Here is a 21222-nt window from a genome sequence, read left to right as displayed (position 1 = left end):
TTACTTCCTTGCGCTGATGAAAGTTGACTTTCTAGAAAATTACGACGAGGGGGCCGTTGTTCGAAGATTCTCGTCCGACTTACGGACCCGACGTTCGTGGAACAGTTTTTGAATATGTTTCCTCTTATTTCATCTTTGCTTGTACGCCCCTAACTAAGTACCTTATCGTTAACACGAGTAAGAGACTTTCGGAAGTCGATCGACGTAGACTGCAATCATTAAGAATCAACCATTTTTATTTCGATCGAGTGCTTCATTTTTGATACTCTGACGATTCCAAGTTACGTGTAAATTAAATAAAAAATGATGAAAAGACGTACTGTACCGTAATTCGAAAAATAATTATACAATTTCAGCAATCTACGTCGACCAACCTGTGTTCGTATCATATGAGTCATTTCAATAAATACAAGAATTAGCCTCGCTATAGATTGATCACATTTTTAGCAACGATTAGACTAAACTACTCTGTATATCGTCACAATTATTGTCGTTGCCAGAAATATTTGGGAATTTACAGTAAGAACGGTAAAAACCTGCATTGAGAATTTGATTTCTTGTTAAAAATGAATGTTCCTTAATTATCTAAATTAAACAAGAATAAAAATAAGCTGAAAATATACGTGATAAGAAAAGTTTCTCGTAGTCTGTCTTAAAAATAGGTTTCCTCTATTCCACGAGGTTTATAGCAACTTAAGCAAATTAACAAATATATCTGTAGTCGTTCTACCTACCTATATAGTACCAACACACTTAAAACAGCATGTAACGCACTCTTCGTAATAGAATGACTTTTAACAAGGAATCTTAGTGTCTCGAATCAGAAGTGTGCACGCACGTTATTATCGTCAAAATTATTGTCTGAACTTAGTACTCGCATAGATATACCTCTTACCAGTTGTATGAAGTTGTACGGAATCATTATTTTCGTTTTTAGATTAACCCATACCTACGTCGGAGTACTTGGCCATTTCATTACGAATCCACGGAACGTATTTCGGCACGTAGGCGTAAACACCAGGTAATTTCGGGTGAGCACACTTTATTCCCCAACTAACGATACCGCCGACAAACCACTTCTCTTTAACGTGTTCGTCCTGACACAACAAAGGACCCCCGGAGTCCCCCTGTTAATTAAATCATAAGTAAGAATGACCAACTACTTAAACTGACAAACATTTTGTTTTAGATATCGGAGACATTTTGATCTACGAATTTACCTGACACGCGTCCTTTCCCCCATCTGGATAACCGGCACAGATCATTCCATCGGTGACGTTCAATTCTTTGTACGCGAGCCACAAATTGCAAATCTCCCTGTTCAGAACTGGAACCTGCACTTCGTTCACGGCTGGTTCGTACTCGGATGCTGCAAAAATCGATCACGTAAGCAATCCTTTCAAATCGAACACGTTCGATATTTACCTGTTTACTACTGAACATACCGAGGTTTCACTACTACATATTTCTACTGGAATCGAACAAATGTCTAGTCTTAAAGATACATTTTTCAACTGAAACAACTTTTTTCTTAGCGATAATGTTGTCCGAGGCTTCGTTAAGGAGATATTAACAGAAAACCCCGAGCAATAAACCGTAGGCTACGCGCTAGGCGACCGCGCTCGTACGCGAAATTGCAAAGTCGTTATCAATGATCCAGTAATTTCAGAATAAAGTCTAAAATACACGAGTCAAATTGATAGGCTTGGTAGTGGTAATGTTGATCCGTGATACTCACAATCGGAGTCATTTTTCTTGCCCCAACCGATGACGGTGCATAGAGTCCCGGGGATGAGATGAGTGTCAGCCTTGGGCAAACAGACTGGTCTCACATGTTCGTGGAATTGAACTCGTCTTTCCAACTGATAAGAATGACGAGAAAAGATAAAATCATTGCCAAAAACAACGTCTCGTCGACTGAACTAGAAAACGGTCTACCTGAAATAGGGCGACGTCGTTGTCGTGAGCGATACCCAGATTGTACATCGGATGAGGCACTACTCTCTTCACTTTCAGTTTCTGTCCAAGATACGTGTGAGAGTGTCGTCTGGTAATACCTAGCTGAATCGCCCATCCAGTTACGTCGGAGTAACTGGTATCGGAGAAAAATATTTTGTTAAAAACGTGGTAACTAGACTGCGTCGATGTTTACGCGATTCCGTATTTTCGCAGATGCAGAAAAAGAAATTAAGTTTAAGGGGATATTTATGAAATGTTTATAGAGTTTTGTGAAGCTTGTAGGTAGACATACTTCCTAAAATGAAGGTATTATCATACCTGCATTTACCATAAACAATAGTATACGAGACTCACTTTCCTACGCAATGAGACGCTGTCAGAACCCACTGATCGGCTATCAGAACTCCAGCACAATAAAAAATCTGTTCAGGTCCCCCAAGAAGAGCTGCCAAGAATGGCCAATCACCGGGTGCCGATTCCACGCCACCCACGATTCTAGTCTTCACCTTTGCGTTCCCATACACCGTCTTTCTTCGTCCGCAAGCTGCGCAATCGACGTCACAACAAGTGACTCACAAGAAACCAATGTTTCCCGATTGATAACACATATCCTTATAAATAAGTTACCGTATTCCGTACACGTGAGCTCCACCTTTGGATAGATCTCCTGATCCGTGATGCATTCCTGAAATTCCTTCAGATGGTTCGTCTTAGGGCTACTGAAATTCCTCTGGGTGATGTTCATATCCTGGGCCAGCAACCTCGACGAAAGCGCCACTCTGAAACAAATTACAAAATCCAAATCAAGTAGCTTCGATCTCGAAAGCACGACATCAAACGTGCACCGACAAAGCGACTGAAAGGGCCGCAAAACTGTACTCTTACGTGTATCCAAGCATAGAGCAAATCGTGTTAGCAGAGTTCGGTTCCCAATGAGAGATGCAGGCTGGCATAAACTTGCCCATTTCGGCGTGGTAAACCTCCAATCTTCCCTCGCCAACGTCCCCGTTTCTTTGGCTCAGCTTCACTGTGAAGACACCGCATAAGAAACGTGAGATAGAAAACGTAAAAGAGGCGAGCAGAGGCTGAAGATACCAAAAAAAAAAATAAAAAAATAATAAAAAAAAAAAGACAGAGAATGAATATAGTTCGAGTTGAACGCTTAAGTAAGATCAAACCTTTTAAGGGACAAACAACGTTTCCACATTAATATTCTGCTTACAGCAGTAACGTTCGTCCTGGCCCCAAGGACAGTCCATGACACCGTCGCAGATGTGAGTGGCGGACATGCACCTCCTCTCGCCGCAGTGCAAGGGGGATTTCGAGACGGTGGTCTTCGCTAGAATGGGCTTCTTCACGATCTTCGTGTTGAAAACGGACGCGGTGGGCGAGGAAGAGGAACTGCATTCACCGCATCCAATCTCGTCGGTGTGATCGGCACAGTCCAAGTGACCGTCGCATCGCCAGTCGACCGGAATGCATCTGGTGCCGTCGCATTGAAAGCCGCTGGTGCATACTGCGCAATGCATTCGCAAAAGAACAGGTGAGATACCCTTGTTTTTAGTTAGCAAGCCTTTTCTTTTATCGAGTACTGGACGCCGTCACAAAAGGTTGCGACGGGGCAGACTTTTTCTGTCTGTCACGAGAACACCCTGACCCTCGGACCATGGTCGCGAGGTACCGGGAATTCCGCGCCGCGTTTCCTTTTCGGCGCGTAGTCGCCATACCTCTTTTTCCCCAACGGTGTGTGTACCGCGTAATTCCCCGCGTAGATTTCGCATAAATAAAGATTCGTTGAAACGTACGCGGATTAAAGTTTATTTCCTTTTTTTCGACCTCCCCTGAGTTTCGCTCTACTCTAGAGCAGCCGGAAGGACGAAGGTAACGGACGCGTGCACTCGGCACTGGCGCTCAAATTTTTATAAACAAATTCGTCCGTGGAAATTGTGCGACCGAGCGTGTCGAATAGCGGCTTTCCCGGCCGCTCATGCGAGGCCCGTCACAAGGTCCAAAGTTGTTTTTCTAATTTTTGAAGAGTTTTCTAGGTAATGCAATTTTAGAAGGAGGCTATACAACGAAGGCACGATTACGATTTACTTTTTTACCCCCTGTTTCTTCATCGAGTAATGGCACCATCAAAGGAAGTTGAAAGACGTTTCACTAATTTTTGAAGAGTTTTCTAGTTTAATGCAATTTTAGAAAAAAGCTGAGATGAAAGCACGATTACAATTTCCATGGCGCAGCGATTTGTATATATAGTTACGATGGTATGTATATATGGTTTATGTATATTTTCGATATTATTGTTATAATATCGTCATAAATGCATAAAATCCGCAATCTAGTTATGACGATGTATTACGGAATATAAACAAGCTTCACAGTCAAAGACAAAAAGTCCCAAAGGAAGGTCATCGTCTCTCTGTCAAATAAGTCTAACTTCTGAACTAAATATGGTAGATATATAATCGTGATTTGCATCATTGTGTTTCTAATAAATTATATTAAATAAAAACATGGTCAAATCGCGGCGCCACGGAAATCATAATCTCCCCGAGGTGAATATTCATGTTTACGTCACATTTTAACTACGTCACTTTTTTATTTCTAGCATCGAGGAGTACTGTTGGGGCCGCAGTGAAACGCGACAGATTTCGAGTCCCTCTTTGTGCTGCTTCTATTCCATAACATAATTAAGAATGATTGGATTTTCCAATTAATTCTGTCCCCTTCGCGATTGAGATAAAGTGAACAATTACAGTTCAATCTAATAACAAACAATAACGCTAATCGAATCAACCAACGTTTGATCCCTCCCGATTTCACTGTTGCCCTATCTACCCAAGTTCGACCTCAACCCGATCAACCGAGAGAACGGTGACCAAAAGACAAGGACAATTAAGAAATCGGTATTAGATCTCCCCAAAGTGGTCCAGGAAATCAAGTCACGACTCGAGGCAGTTGACAATGGTGAACATTCCGTTTCGAGAAACGAACAAATGAACGGAACAAAAGAGTCGTAAACGCCAATGGGAGGGCAAACAATGGATATCGGTTTAGAAGGTTAGCTCGGCAATTAGTTCCGTTTGCTTCGGTGCATATGTGCATCGGTACAGCTGACGGAGGTGTTGGTAGGTAAAACAAAAGATGAGCAGCGAATTCACGTAAATATTTCCGGTTCCCATTGTTCCTCTCGCCGAGGCGTTGATGGATCGTTTAGAACGCCCTGGTAGTTTTCTTTTTTCCGAATTTTCGTGACGATCGTTTTTCGCTGGGTCAATTTTACTACCCTCGTTTAAAATTGAACTGACCTATACTACAGAATGAATTTATTAATGAGCGGTATAATAGCTCTACAAATTAGCATGTGAATTTGAAATAGTCTCCCTAGCAACTCTTTCATTGCCTTCCAATTCGAAGAGATTATACAAAAATCGCTCGCAGTCTAGTAATAATGTTGTTCATTTTTTCGAATACCAAAACAAAATTCCGCAAACCAGAGGTATTAAAAAGCCACGCGAATCCCGTTAATTCCGAATCGCCGCAGACCGCGAAACAGTTTTCGTAATTCGCAACCGGAAGCAGAGTTTCAGTCAGCAAGGGAAAAGAAAGAAATCCTGCGTCTTTGGAGAGTTTTATCGCGACTCGCGTGTATTCTAGCCGTCGCCCGGCTGTCCCGGTGAGATTATTTTAATCCCACGATTATCTACCTCTTTATCAAATGCCGGGACTTTATCCAATGGGCTTATCCCCACCGAAGGAGCTGAATAAATGGCTGCCGAGGCCTTGCACGAAAATGACGAAGTGCCCGTGACCGTCGGACAAAAAGGATCCTCTCGATTCGAGTCAATCACGCGTCCATAACGACTAATTCTCGTCTCATCGTGGCCGTCCAATTTTAACGTGTTCACTCGAAAGCAACGTTTCTCATTTCCCGTAGCGACCACAAAGACACTTCGCGCTTGTTCTTTTCTCGTCCTTTCCAAAGTAGACATTGTTTACATCAACGTGTGCCGAAGTTTTCGCTCTTTAAAAATTAGTTCTTACGCTTTGCTCGTAAGAAACGATAAATAATTTCTTACAGGGACGAATAAGAAGCTTTAAAAGGGATACAGTCTACCGGAGTAGTATATTACATCGCTTGAATGCTATTGAAAAGATGTCAAACTTGGAAGTTTCAGAACTTTATTCAAATTAATCAAAAGCTCTCGCGAGGGAAACGAAATTAAAGTTCGAATTTCCTACTTGTTGACTCCTTTGATTCGTTTCGTTTAAGCTGCTGCCCAGGAGGTAGCATCTCCTTTGAAGAGAGGCTTAGCAGATCATATCAATTTCTCGATGTTCAAGTGCCGAGGCGGTATAAACAATAATTTCTCCAATTTCATTTTTCCATAAGGTTCAATAATTTTCAAGTGATTCAAAAAGTTGTATCGGTACTGTATACCATTCGTAAGATTTGAAAGTTACTTTTGACGACTATTTTACAACATATCGAAAATATCAGATCTAAAAGACCGAATCGAGGCTATCTTTGCATGACTTACCGGGTTTCTCCGCTCTCCGACCTGCCTCCAACACTTCCTGGTGTCCCACGCACTCGTCCGGATTAGAGTTCTCCGGGAACAGCTCGCACTCCAGGTAGTCTGGCAGCGTCAGACCAAACACGTCCAAGAAGAACCCGCAACGTCTCTTAGTCTCTGAGCAAAGATTATAGTTTTCAAAATATAGTACATCGATTGTTAAAACGACCCTAGCTAATGGTGGCAATACTGAAATTTTAGGAAATATTTCTTCCACCAAGCGTTGCTCGGGCCAGAGTGGCTTTACTTACGAAAGCAGAGACTGCGACAGGGTCGCACCAGGTGACCCCGAGATCCACATTTCGGCACAAAAACGCTGCACAGGAAGAGGGCGGCTAATTCATAGCATCTGACATCGATCACGGAGTCGTAAAGCTCGAGCTCGTGCTGGGCATCGCGCTGCCCGAAATTGCCCATGTAATTCGGGAAGACGGTGAAATTATACGGAATCTGTCGGAACCGACAACGAACGGCACACGTAAATGCGTTTGACATTTAATTAAAGAACGTCTGATTATTCAACGTTTATCGTCGCGATTCGCAATCGTGGAGGACAGTGATTACATTCTTGAAAATATGGCGCAAAGTAATTGGTGATCTCGATTAGTATAAAACTGTGTCTCGATCAAATTCCATTGAACAAGACATCAGTCTTCCGTATCTATTAGAATTTATTCTTTTTCGCTTTTGATACAAGAACAAAATAGAAGACTCGAAATTGTCTTAACCGACCAAAAAATGACTAGACAATCTCGACAATCTCGAGATTGATGAGACGGGAACTGTTTTAATTCGCTTCGAAGAAAGTGGATCGACTCGAAAACGTATTCCACCGTCGCGACGTCCGTGGAAAGCTTACCTTGTGGTTTTGGCAGAAAGTTACTATTATGGGTAGACATACTCCCGGTGCTGGATTCTTCTCTTCGATCATTGCTACTGCCTGTTCCGTCAACGGGAGTACGTTAGTGTAGATCGTCTTATTCTCCAAGCGTATGACAGTCTCGGGATAGGCTGCTCGGAGAAAACAATTATATTTCAAGTATGATCATTTAGCAAGTCTAATAGTTGGACCTTGTCCGTGGTAAAAATTCAAATAGTATAGTATATTAGGTGAACTGGAAAATAATGTCATTTCTGCGAATCTCAATACTTATTTATCATTCATTAGCTTATTGATTTTTATCCGACATTGAAAATTTGCACACTAGATTGCACAAAGGCTGTTGATAACAAGAGCGATCATACAATTGATTAAAAATGGAAACTTATTAAAAATGTATCTGTTTGAATTTAATATAAAAGAAACGACATTACTTTACAGTCTCGCTAATATTCAATTATACGTACATAGAAATATTATCAATGGACATTTTTATCGGTCCGTAATTAAATTAAAAGCTATACGAGTACCGTCATCGAACGAAACCTTACGTACGCAATCCAAAGGTATAAGTTACGTTTTCGACTCAATATTAACCGGTTTATTTTACGTTCCATGGGTTTAAAAGAATTCGCAGATGCAACTTCAATTGATCGTTTGAAATACGAAATCTCTTGGTATTCACGGTGGCCCATTTAAATGTTAAACGTTAGTTTAAACATGGGAATAACGCTGCAACAAGGTAACAAGGGACGGCTTGGAAAATTTCTCGTCTCCAATTTGTGGTCCACTTGTAACTGCAGCCCCATTACGCGAACTATAAACTAGCATGCAACAATGTGACATAGGCACATATCGCGGTCCGAAAATTAGTCCACAGATAATCCTATTATTCTGCAGGTCAGCGTCAAATGAAAATTATTCGCTAACGTTAAACTAACTTATCGTGTCATATTTTCGCTGTTAACGATGGCTCGGGATTGCATCGCGACAATTTCACGTAATGTTTCATCAAAACGTCTGCCTTTATTCTCATAGAGGACATCTTAATTTTTTGTGCGCGTTCAGCATCCCTTATGTTCAGAGTAAAACGTCCGGCACTATTTTTGTTTATTCACTACCATGCAATTAATCAATGTACCAAAAATTAGTCGTTTTAAAATATTTTATTTTCGTTTAAAAATGACGTAAGTAAAATCGTCACGGGCTCTCCGAGTATATGTTCCATTGCGCAAGTTTCTTTTGCTTTTCATCCATGTTTTTTTTTTTTTTTTTTATAAAAAAACCACTGCAAGGCTTTGGAACACTTGGTTACGTTTACAAAGATTTTTCGCTTTCCTGTCTCCTGATATTTCCTATCGTTTAAAACAGTTAACGTTACGGGGTCGTTGGGAGCAACGATGCAGGGGGTCGGTAATGCGATGGAAAAGCTAATTACGCATCACTATATTACCAATAGAAACGGAGTCAAAGCGCGTTCAGCGAAGTCGGTGTTGATGTTTGAAAGCAAGTAGCACACGGGAACTGGGAGCTCTATTGATCTTTCGGTACCACGAAGCTCCTCGTTCTACGTGCTCAGTGTATTACATCGCCTAACGTCGCGAGCATTTACGTTTGTCACCGACGAGTGCCTTTCGGGTAATGACGTTTCCCTCGCGCGCTATTGCCCCAAAAATAATTGCATCAACTACGCGAAGAATCAAGCACAATCACGATTCTCTGCCGAGGGATTCGTCTACTCACATTTGAAGTACACGGCCAAACCGCCTGCGATGATAAGGAGCGCGACAGCGTTGAAGAACACCTGCACGAATCTGAAGCGTAGCCTTCCGGTGGTCACGTAGTGGCTGCTGGTCATGTCTCCGATGATCTGAAGTTTCGATCGAACAATTAATAATCCGTTGCCTACAACCGTATCGTGGGTTATGAGGCTTACGGAGAGAAGGAATCGTCGACGACCTGGATAGCTTAACGGTTTAGGCAGTCGCCAGGCAAGCAAAGGATTCGGTTTCGAATCCCGGTCCAGCAATCCGATCGGGCCGATTCTTTTTCTCCTATAAATTATTCGTCTTGAATTAATAAATGTAACTGCACGTAGTTTATCGATGAATAAGTAACGACGCAGCGACTTCGTTCGTTTAAAACCACGTTGAAAATTGACAATGTTTCGCGAGTTGTTTCGTCTGGTCCAAGTTATATATATATATCTGAAAAATAACGCGCTTAGCTTGTTAGCTAAATGCAGGCATACTTATCGGATCGAAAATCAAGCTTTGTATGGAAAAATAACTTGATCCGCTATTTCGATGCATTCCTCGCACGAAGAATCATCGTACACGCGTTTGTGCCGGGATTATCACCGCACCTTGTGTACTCCCCATCCTCTCTATCGCTGTTGGAAACGTATAAACTCCATGTGTTCATTTTCAGCGTAAAATATCCGTTTGACCAGCGATAGAGAGTGTCGTTGCATAAACGCTACCGATTCTATATAATCCCACCCCTCCAATTCACGCAACCAGTCCACGAATTGATGCAAATATTAATCCTCGATGTAATTCGCGTGTGCTAGATGGCGACAGACCCGGTGTTTTGGAGGAGTCAATGCACCTTGAATGTGTGTTAGTGCGCGTCATCCGATCCACCGCCAGACCGTCGATACCGATTATGATTTCCTCGCGGTCGCGTTGTGCCGTCAAAGGACAAATTACGTCCCTACGCACACCGATAGACTCCTGCCTAACGAATTTCGAGCACTAATAGGGCGTCGCGGTTGCGTTACCAAACTATACAACTTCGTTTTCGCGAAATGTTCGTCCAACTACGTCGAGAACGTAACGTAGACGATGACTTACAATATCATTTCGATTTGCACTAAGCACTTCGTATATTGCAACCTATGTGAAATGTTTTGAATTCTACTGGACTTGTAAGGAACATGTTGTCTGCAAAGATTTTATTTTGCATAACGATCCGCAGTCTAGTTATAGTAATTTCAATTAGAACCAATTTCTCAATCGTCGTGAAACCACGCTCCTTGTACATCACGAGATCGAGTAAGTTCTCCGTTCGCAGTAGAATTGGACGTTCTTGGTCAGACGCTTGATAGAATACTTTCTCGTTTGCAACTTTTTCATTACACATCCCCAGGCAACGATAATTAGCGATATCGCGCGGTAGTAGTCGGTTCCAATAATGCCAATGTTAATCGAATAGATGTAAAAAACAAGGGAATTGAATTGACGGGAGGAAATAACCGTTGCATTCGCTCGTGCCTGGGATTTCGCGTCGGGTCGCGTTCATTATCGGCGGTCTCTTTTTCGCGTTAATAATGAGAACGTTCGCGTAAAATTACATCTGTATCTGGCTCGATAAGGGTTTCGGTTTTCGCGATATCGAGCGCGTAATTCAGGAAACGCGCGCGCTTCTCCCCAATTGGCAAACGAAAGGATTAAATGACACCGAATTATCGATTCGCGTTGAATCGCAGTTGTACATTCGTCGAACCAGTTTCGCGTGTTCCGTCATATTGTATTCGTGCCGTGATTATCGCAAGCTCATCGTACGCGTTACTCGAAACGTATTAACCTCTTGACTGCGAAGGACGTATACGTATGTACGCCCTGGAGAAATTGGCTCAGAGAAATGTTTGTATTCGTTGAATCAATTTAAAAAAAAATATCAGCTTATAGGGGATGACGAGACGAAACTTTTTTATATTTTCAGTTCATTCATGGGATGCTTAGTTTTAAAAATAAAAATTGAAAAGTTAGAAGTTCGTTTAAGAAATTGAATTTTAGGAAAAAGGTCTTCCGAGTTTTCCATTTTTTTAAATTGATATTTTGGATATTGATATTTTTTTTAAAATTCACATCTTTACGCTTCTTAGTATTTCCAGCGAAAATCATCTCGCGGTCAAAAGTTTCACGTAAACACGCGAGAGAGCCAGGTCATTTTCCAACGTCGAGTCGATATTTATCGCGGTGAACGAAACGTCTGAACACTGGGAATCGTCGTACCCAAATTAAAATTTAATTCGAACGTTCACCACGTCCAGGCGACCACGGCCTTTTAATTCGTCAAGAACGAAACGGACGCTTCGTCGAATTCGATATCGGTTTCAATCGGTCCTGGTTTGCCAGGACGTGTCAACAAGCTTTGTAGCCGACGTTGGCTTCCGAAATTGTTTCCGCTAGGCCGAGCGTGCGAGCCTTCAGGATTCGCTTGATCCTTAATACACGTAACGCGTCTGCGAGTTAAAGCCATCGTTACAGTGCAACCGATGTCGGTCGAAATCGCGTGACATCGACCGAATACATGGATAGTTTTTGCTCCAGCGAACACCAGCACGTTGAAAATCGCTTGCCTCGAAAACAACAATCCCAACTCGGTCCGCGTGTCAAAATCGTTGCACGGAGAGCTCACCTTATGATGTAAAGAACCGTTGTTTCCACCATGAACCCTGACGATGGTCTGTAGACTGGCTGGGGTGCTGGTCGACTTAGTAATGGTCCTACCCGACGAGCTGTCGGGCTCGGACACCAGTGCCCTGTCTGGAAATTGAATCGAAAAATGTTGCCACAATTTTTTATCACAAATGAGACTTTAAATGAAACGCGAGAGAAAAGTATGAAGAAATTAAACCGAATAGGCTATGGAAATGATTTATCGAAACCTTGACGTGCTAATTTCTCACGAAAGGTTTAATCTCCGCGCGTTGCAAATCTATTTTTCCAAAAATATATATTCTTGCTGTGTCAGAGCTACTCAAATTAAATCTGAAACATTTTGGAGTATCGTCGAAAGTACGAGGGTCATTCAAATATGTATTTTCTTTCTGTCTGATAGAAAAAAAATGTATTTCTATTGAAGAAAAGTACGTAGAAAAATAAGGCGCTCCATTTGTATTTGTAACTATCAGCGATGTAGTTGTGTACAAAGAGTCCGGTTTATATGTATTTCTTTTGTATGAGACGATTAGATACTGTAGATTCAGATGAGGGTGTTAGAAACGCATTCATGGTAAGGTCGATATATCTACCTGGAACCTTGCCGTGTTTATGAGGCAGAAGAGGAGCTTCCATTGTCTTGCTGGTGTAGCTCGGTGAGCTCGTCTGACTAAAACTGTCCGAAGAGACGTTACTGTCCTGTCTGACGCTGATGGGCTTCGGTACTGGGCTCTGAGAAATGGCGCACAGAGGCGGCGGAAGATTCGTCTGCGTAGCCTTCGGCAATTTCTCCAATTTCTCGCCGCAGCATCTCTCCTTTTTGAGATTTTGCTGCAGAATACACCTGGCCTTGTCCATCTCTGCCTCGTATTTCCCGCGAGGACTAGGTTCCGAGGATCTTTCATCGGCATGCAGGCGTCTCTCGAGATCCTGCGAGGCTCTTTGCAACTCTTCGTACCTATCATTTGAAAAGTGTCTCAGAACAGACATTAACGGACAATTCACCGAATCTTTCCTGTATAACAGTTAACAGCGATGATGAATTAAACTCGACAGAGAATCGACAGGGAAATTAATTGAGTAGCATTACACGAATATTTAACTACACGATGATTAATTGTTGCACGAACGGATAAAATGAAACGTTTGCTTTCAAGCTTAAAATGGAAAGGACCGAAAGGATAATAATAAGAATCTGAGTTTTCCACATGGTGTGTTCTCTTCAGAGGTTCGCTTACGAGAACTTAATGATTCTTGCAGGCCATGTAGGTATGTCCTCAGGGGCTGTAGCTATGTCTGATTGTAGCTACAGTACGAGCTTAGCGATCTCGAGGTACCCGAGCTGTAGGGAGACCAGTGAGCCCCGGCAGATATACAAATGAATGTAAGAGATACTGTAAACAGTATTAAAACTATGGAGCAACGAAAAGAAGAAGACTGACAGCGGCTACATAGTACCGTGATTAAGAAAAATGCGTCAGTGTAATAACTATGGCTGTATAGTTGAAACACTTAAAGCAAATACTGATACCGAATGTAGAGGTACAACCCCGGAATAAACTACTTCGGAGACCCAACGCCGACGGTCATGCTACGCGACATCCTGTAGGTGGAAAGTTCGGATATGACTGAAATCATTGACCCTGCTTATAATCGCAATCGCTCGAGAGAAGTTGCCGTGCGAAAGTTTGCTGGACTACTCGACCTACTAAAAAACCGTCTACCTGGTGGCTGGCCTCTCTTTAATCGTGCGGAGATTGTCGTCCTCCTCGCGCAGACGTCTCTCGAGCTTCATCGAGGCAGCCTGAAGCTCTTCGAACTTGCATCTCTTGGCTGCCTCGCGACGCGATCTCAACAGCGCCGCGAACTTCGTATCGTCCTCCTGGAGTGGCTCCCGTCGAGACGGAGCTAATTTTTCTTGAGTCTTTCCGTCGGCGGCCTGCTCGTAGCTCCCCAGCTCGCTCTCTTTCCCCAACTTCGACGACTGAAGCCTGTCGAACGAGGACGAGTGTCGCAACGAGGGATAAAAAAAGATTGAACGACGGGAGCACGCGGAGGTGCTCTGATTAAATTAACCGTGCAACTTTGGTTAATTTATTTAAAAAAGAGGATCGCGACAGACATGTTTACGAGAGAAATTGCAACGTACGAAGATATTTTACATTTTTATCTTTTTTAAGCTGAGATTGTTCCGTAGCGTTTACACGGTATCCTTGACTCAGTTTCATCTCATCTTTTGCATGCAAAATGGAGGAACGGTATAACGTTGGTAATAACGAAATAACTCTCTGTAACTATTCTATTTTCTTGAAATATTGCACGGCTGAATTATTGCTGCGGTAATGAAGAGAATGTATGACGTGCCGAGGCACGTACTCGAAACATTAATTCCACGTAACTTGAGAACAGCGGGAATTCGCGATGATCGTTACTCTTATTTCTTTTGAAAGAGGATCTTAACGACTTGCTTTACTTCTCAGCAAACGAATAAAAATCTTCGCGTTCGCTCGGACCAAAATTACAAGGTAGCAGCTTGTATCTCCTAGAACGCAGAAGACGTTTTTATCAGCGAGGTTACTTCGTCGTGTACTAAAACACACGTACAACGAAAGCAGTGGAGAATTAAGGTAGATTGCCGATTACGAGGACGTCGGGCCACTTGAACGAAAGGTCTACTCGAACATCGAGATAAAGTTGAAGCTTACGCTTCGTTTAACAAGCCCGTCGTAAGCGTAATCGCCTGTAGTATCTCGCTACTAATTCGAGCCAAACCTCGAACACGATCGTATTCGAGCACACTCGAATATTACCTATAACCGAGATGCTTCAGCCGTTTGGACGCTTCAGATTTCATCCATGAAGAATTTCGCAAATAATATTCGACGAAAAAAACCTCTGCTCCCCGTTTTTTACCTACGCTTCTGGGTTTTCACAGGGAAAATTTCATTCTAAATTCCCTCGTAATTCTATAAAGCACCTGCCACATGCTTGCAAGAACCTCGTAACGCAATCTCGTCGCGCAAACGCAGTTTAGAACGGAACAATGTTACGTGCTGTAAGTAACGAAGAAAATCTCATTCGAGGAGAAGCTTCGTTGCATAAGGATATTTTGGTTTTGGATACAATGAAGCTATCGAACGATACAGGCGTTTCGCGATGTCATTTCGCGCGGTCGTATCGATCCGCGTCTCGTTCGCCCGTGCAACTTCTTCGCGCGTTCAGAATTCTGTGACTTAAGGAAATTGTTCCATGGATTTATTTCACGTAGGATTTCAACAAAACTTCACTTGATTGTTCTTTGATTAAATATGAATCATACGAGCCCAGTTCGATATAAATTGACCAGCCCAGCTTTACGAAAAACGATATCAAAATTTGGTAATTTTATTACTGACTTTTTTGTTCGAAAAAGTTTCAAGAAAATGTGTTTTCCTTTGACCCTTAAAACCCATGAAACCCCTTATGACACTGAAACCTCATAAATCTAAGTCTTCGTATGATATTGATATGCACTGCATAGAAAATGTCGAAATCTGCCACATAAATTGACTCTCACCTGCCGTTCTGCGCGGTTCCCCCCTGCCTCTGACGTCCGTCCCTTCCAGCCTGGTGATCTTTGAACTTCGACTCGGCGCTCTTCACGATCCTCTCGTGCAGCCTCTTCTCGAGATCGCGGGAAGCCTTCTGCAGCTCCTCGAAGCTCGACTTCTGGCTGAGCTTGCAGTCTTCCTCAAAGTTCGCCCTGTCGAAGTCCGCCACGAAATCACCCTCCTCGCTCGTTTCCTCTTTGCCCGGGAAGCTCAACGAATACTCATGAGCGGTTCGCTGATCTTGAGCCCGGAAGGGGCCCAGATCGATCAGCTTCTCGTTGTCGTGGCTCCAGGAGGCGGTGAGTATCGTCGAGGATGGTGGTGTCGGGTCGCTGGCCTTTCGTCGATTCGGTTGATTCTCCTGTCTCGTCGATATCGGTACGGGTATCGGTTTCTCGTTTTTCCTTCGCTTCGGGATCGCTGGCGGCCGCAGGGGTATCGGTGGAGGTGCTACCTACGGAATCAACAAGTCCGCGTTCGAGTTCTCTAACGATCGTTTCGCGTTCTCTAACGATCGTTTCGCGTTCCTGCTAACTGGGGATAAAATCGATGGTATTATACGCGCTACTTTGGAAAAACAAAAGAAATAATTGTTGGCGTGAATTTGAGCTGTTTGACACTTTCCGTGTCAACGTGGGGCGCATACGACCCCCGCTGAACTTTCCGTTTAGTTTACTACTCGTCGAGTAGAATAATTGTTCGACCATGTGTTTGTTACAATAATTGCTTAAAAATTAAATATATTATTTTGTTGTCTAATACATGTTAAAATGTAGACTCTTTCCTTGCTACTTACGGTTTTGTACGATTGAAAAATTTTAAGGCGCATGTCGAAAACAAGTTTTTTTAAATTGTAAGCGTGGGTCGTACAGGCCTCCGCGCGGCCTGAACGGAAAGTCTTCAAAAAACGGTACGGCACGGAACGTGTTAAGAGTGTATCTGTGTTTTCTCAACGGGTATGCGTAACAGTGGAACAAATTTCGATCCGTCGTTAATCAAAATTAAGCGAAGTGAGGGGGCAGAACAATTTCAAATATGCGAAAAATTGCTCTCTTGAAAATTGAACGTATTGTCGCGAGTTCGAATCTCCGTGACTTATTTCTCATACAAACATCCACAAAATATCGTTCTGTCCCCTTAAGAAAGTACGACCAATAGAGATACTTGCTTCCTCGTTTAACAGCGTGAGAGTCCGTGTGTGTTTCCATGTGTAGTGGCGGGTATGCGAGTGTGTTTGAGGTGACGATTGTTCCCGTGTCCGGATTTGTTCACGCCGTACGAAAAACTGCGCCAGGGATACGACTCTTGATCCATTAAACCCTCGTTTGTCCGCTAATTACGCGAACGTGTTCAAGCGACGGACGAACGAGTTCTACGAAGCAACGAACAGAAAATGTCTCGTTGCTTCTGCTCGATTTAATGCGAGCACTTAGAACGAGGTCCGTCCCGTTGGTCGAGATTACGCCATCACTTTTCACTCTGTCGTTGTTAATTCGCAAAGTGTCGGCGTGCCGCTAACCGCCGGCCTTAGTCTCTCATGATTTAGATGGCGAGTTCGGTCGCATTTTACCGGGGAATTACGTGGCCTGTACCGATATCAGCCGTACGACCGAAACTTCGCGAAAGAAAACTACTTTCAGCGACGAGCGGCATAGCTACGGAGGCTAGACTCTCTTCTTTCGACCTTCCATCCTTCCATCTTGCCTTTTGAATATTCGTCATTTTAACGGCATGTTTCCTCCAGCTAATTTCAATAATTACTTGTTAGTTCGATTCAGTTGCGGGGCAAAGAGAAACAGAAATTAAGTGGCTGGTAAGCGGTCGACAAACAAATCGCGTTCGAAAGAAACGGGGATTTATGGTTCCAAGATTTAGACAGGAGCAAAATGATGATAGAAATTATAATTATTAAATTGCAGACGTTAGGTTTTGCAAAAATATTAGGTTTTCCCAAAAATTCAAACGCGTTTGAATGTCTTTGTCGATGTTCTGTTTCCTGCGTCGCTGTAAAACCTCGAAAAGTCCCCAATACGTTCGTTAAATAAACAAACGAAGTATTTTAAAATTGACTTACAGCCGGTGCAGCGGAATGGCGCCGCGGTATCGGTGGTGGAGTCTCGCTTCCGGTAGGCGGTGGTTCCGGAAGTAGGGATGTTCGGACCGGTAACCCGACGCTGTGAATTCTGCTCTGTCTGAAATTCGCAGAAAAGAAGATATTTTCTAAAGATTAACTTTCGACATGAATCGTGTCGGCGAATAGTATCGCGTTATATGAAAATTTTTATTTTAATCTTTCCTAAGTGGCAAGTACAACGGGAATAGGGGACACCATACAATGTCAGATACAATGTCAGTTACTTAATATCCTTGCATCTTTGAAGGATTATGTTCGTTAATTAGACAGCTTATTTGGCGAGTTCATTCTCGAAGGGAAGACTTCCTTTATGTAGACCTGCCATCAATACACGAGAACAGAATTATATAAGCTTGAAGTCTTGGATATATCGACTGGTATCGTTGAAATGAGTTTATATAATATGCAAAATTGTCTGAAACGTGCATCGTAGCGTAAAGATATTACTGTAACATAGATTTAGAAATTAAAGTACAGAATGAACTCAATTTCCTAACCTTCGAACCCGTTACTTCAGTGGCTGCTCGTTTATAAATTTCGAAGTTTTACTAAAGTTTCTTTTCGTGCTATTGCAACACGTGCGCACGACACGATTTACAGTCTACTAAAATTGACTTACTCTCGAAATCAAACCCACATTTTCTCGTAGAGCCTCGAACACGGCGAGATACAAAGATTTGTGAAAAAGGAGGGAGATTAATCCTTGATTAATCGTGCATTGCAAATTGTGCAACATTTCGACAAAGATTAATGAATTCTTACAAGGAACATTGAGCCATCTTGGTCACCATAATTACGTTTGTTTCCTCAGCGCACAGTTACGAGTCTGACAAAGTCGTTAACATAATTAGTACAACGGCTCCCTGATAAACGTAAAACTTGGAATGGGGAAACTCGCAACATAACCGAGATTAAATGTCCTGCTGCGTTTACATTAAATTCTCAACAAGTAAAGATAAAGAGTCACGAGAAGGACCGAAACTGGTGGGAGAAGTAAAAAAATTAAGAATAATTAAGTTTTGGAAAATTACCACAAAACGAAACGAGCGTACGTTTTACGAAAATTGCAAAGTAAACCAGCGCGAGAAGACCTTGGACAACTTTTTAAGAACCCCCCGACGTTGAGTAAATTGAAAAGGATTACTTTTTAATTACCTCGGCTGACGCGTAGGACTCGTATCGCCGCCATGCGCCTCCGTTCCGGACATTTTAATATCTGCAAATTGACAATAAAAATTGTTTGTTAATTAGCGGATGCACACGTAAACGACATTGGCATTGCAACGTTCAACGAGCACAAGTCGCAGCAGCGCGAATATGTGCATTAAAACGAGGCAATAAAATAGTTTCACGCACGAACGAAGAGGTAAACACACGCCTTTTCGCAGAAGTTAATTATGCCGCGTAATTACGCGCAGCGAGTTTTAAATAGCTTTGCTGAATTTTAAAATAACACGTTGGTGGAACGAACTGTGACCGTTTCGAGCAAGTAATTCAGATTTAAATAGCGTTGACTCGTGCGTATACAGTTGCTAAACAAAGACATAACGTAACATAAAATTATACCAGACATCGTCACGATAAGAAGATTTGAATACGTTTGATGATTTCGTTAGGATCGAAGAAATTAAACGAAACGCGAAATCGTTTACATGTTGCGACAGAACCCATGCCGTTTAACCAAACGGATGGTTCGTGTATAGTGACAACGCCACTTCGGCTCACTATCAAGTGAAAGCACTATTCAATTTCCTGCTATCTCATCGGTGTGCACCCTTCCACGAGGGTTCGCCCTACCAGACTGCACCCGGGGGATCGATGTGCTGAAACCCACCCCCGCGTCCTCGACAAAAGCACTCCGCGCCTCTCTGTAACACTTCCGTTTTAAATACGCGCGATATTTGTGTACTCCTTTCGTCACAGCTTCTACTGAATCAGCGCAATTTTTCCATTCGACATGCGATTAAAAAAGGGTTCGACGAGCGACTATAATCCTTGGAACTGTGCGCTATGGCACTATGGAATTGGTTAAAAATTAATGGGATATCGCGTTTTCGAGGATTCGTATTTTATTTTATTACGATGGAGGTCGTTAATTAATAGAAAAAGGTTCGTCGAATGGACCACTAAACCATACTGCATCACTGACATTCCATAAGGGATACAAGTTAATAGTGCGATGCGACACTAAAATGATAAAAAAGAAATTATTTAAAACGAGTCACGCCTTTTTGTAAGCGATGGAGAATGAATAGTTGTAAAAGATATTCATAAAAAAAAAATAAAAAAAATATACGTTTGTCCGAGCCAAACGCGACAATTGGTTACATTAACTTGGCGAGATCTCGAGAAGCCGTCGGCACTCGACCTGCTACCGAAGCAGTTTCAGCTTCCAACTTGTCAGAGCTGTGCAAATTAGAGTAAGGATCTCGTAGCCGTGATTCAACTGACACTTGTTATTCTCCGGTTACTTTGTCTTGCGACTCGCGAACCTTTTTACGAGCGATAACTGCGCTACATACAACAGGTTTCGAATGATCTCGCGTAGAACACCGAAATAGTATAGAGACTTCAGAGCCTTTAAAATTTTTATTAAACTCGCGATAAAATCGGCGCATAGATATACCGTTATTGAATTTAACGACAGAGCAATTAAAATTTTGCCACGATTTTAACTCTCTTGAGCTGGGGAAAAGAAAAAAAATCGGAAATTCAATCGATTGAAACGCGTCGTAGAGCCCCGTTCGCACTTTGCCGGTATCGGAGTGGGAAATCACGGGCAAGCTCGAGAGGAAATAGCAGCTCGCCTCGAAATTACGCTCGACGGCCGTTTCTTCGGCAATGGGAAGCCGCGGTGCCACGCAAATTGAATCAATTTAATATTGTTGCCGGCGTTGTACAAAGTTGCCATTCCACCGCGACTTTCGTAAACTCAATTAATGCGCCAACGTCTGTCCAATGGCGGAACGAAGCATTTGTCTGCGAAGATTTCGCTGCGAAAAATGTAAATGACCGCATAGTCGACCGCGTGCGACGATCACGGTTGCGATATCGAGTTCTAATAATTCCACGAACCTCCGATAAAATCGGAGGGAGACAGTGGCAGCCTGCATTGGGAAAAAGGCAAATTATTCAGGGGCGTATTTCAATGATAAAGGATAGGCAATATCAAGTTTCAGAAAACGTAACTTTAAATTTGCATCAAATATAATTCTTCTCCAAACAATGAAGAAATATCTGTAGAATTCTCGTTGCAGTCTCTCGTTTTTTAATAACTCCTCGAATAAAGGTTTAAAATCTCTCGCGAAACGACATAGAATGTATATCACATTTATGAAAAGAACTAGATGACGGTGCATCGTAATGAATCGCAATTACGCGGGAGTGATTTACGTCCATCGCGTTTTTTTCACGAGATACGCATTAATACATCGCCAGGGAAATCGACACGTGTTACCTACCCACACCCTGAAACTGAAAACTAACCGCAAACTTCTTTGAACGAGGTTGGTGTTTTATTCTCGTGAACAGAAATCGAGCTATGCGGAGCCTTCGGACCGCTTAAGAAGAATTAGACGCACTAGTCAGACAAGGGCTACGCGTTGATCGAAGTGCTTGTTCACGTGTCGTT

General features: G+C 42.6%; 1 protein-coding gene and 2 long non-coding RNA genes across 5 annotated transcripts in view; 2 read left to right on the top strand and 1 right to left on the bottom strand.

Moving 5' to 3' along the window:
• LOC128895423 (uncharacterized) overlaps positions 1 to 3316 on the top strand; it is a 125283-nt gene extending 121967 nt beyond the window's left edge. For 2 of the 3 annotated variants that reach the window (XR_008461788.1, XR_008461786.1), the window contains 3 exons: positions 938 to 1031; positions 1190 to 1386; positions 3184 to 3316. This is a non-coding gene — a long non-coding RNA (uncharacterized LOC128895423). The remainder of the gene's footprint in view (positions 1 to 937; positions 1032 to 1189; positions 1387 to 3183) is intronic. The other variant, XR_008461787.1, reaches the window with a different exon arrangement.
• On the bottom strand, positions 939 to 19383 carry LOC128895422 (atrial natriuretic peptide-converting enzyme-like). Its single transcript, XM_054157983.1, has 19 exons — positions 19244 to 19383; positions 18747 to 18807; positions 17532 to 17649; positions 15424 to 15911; positions 13592 to 13858; positions 12461 to 12825; positions 11845 to 11972; positions 9163 to 9289; positions 7399 to 7550; positions 6791 to 6989; positions 6504 to 6656; positions 3182 to 3475; positions 2845 to 2986; positions 2587 to 2738; positions 2314 to 2503; positions 1939 to 2092; positions 1739 to 1862; positions 1221 to 1369; positions 939 to 1127 (listed from the first exon to the last, which is right to left on the bottom strand). The coding sequence occupies exons 1-19, from the start codon at positions 19260 to 19262 to the stop codon at positions 939 to 941; spliced, it is 3471 nt and encodes a 1156-aa protein (XP_054013958.1). The 5' UTR covers positions 19263 to 19383.
• Positions 3360 to 6496, top strand: LOC128895424 (uncharacterized). The gene is made up of 3 exons (XR_008461789.1): positions 3360 to 3502; positions 4571 to 5022; positions 6044 to 6496. It is a non-coding gene; the product is annotated as an uncharacterized LOC128895424 (long non-coding RNA).
• Positions 19384 to 21222: the final 1839 nt, after the last annotated feature.

The sequence above is a fragment of the Hylaeus anthracinus genome, unplaced genomic scaffold, assembly GCF_026225885.1.
Source record: "Hylaeus anthracinus isolate JK02 unplaced genomic scaffold, UHH_iyHylAnth1.0_haploid 5, whole genome shotgun sequence".
Classification (NCBI taxonomy): Eukaryota; Metazoa; Arthropoda; class Insecta; order Hymenoptera; family Colletidae; genus Hylaeus; species Hylaeus anthracinus.
This window is presented reverse-complemented; position numbering and strand designations above follow the sequence as displayed.

Excerpts from the sequence above, each read along its gene's own strand:
- LOC128895422 (XM_054157983.1), bottom strand. Across the intron at positions 12,826-13,591 it reads AAAGAGAGGCCAGCCACCAG|GTACGAAGAGTTGCAAAGAG; the intron begins GTAGACGGTTTT and ends TTCAAATGATAG. Across the intron at positions 2,504-2,586 it reads GCTCACGTGTACGGAATACG|CTTGCGGACGAAGAAAGACG; the intron begins GTAACTTATTTA and ends TCGATTGCGCAG.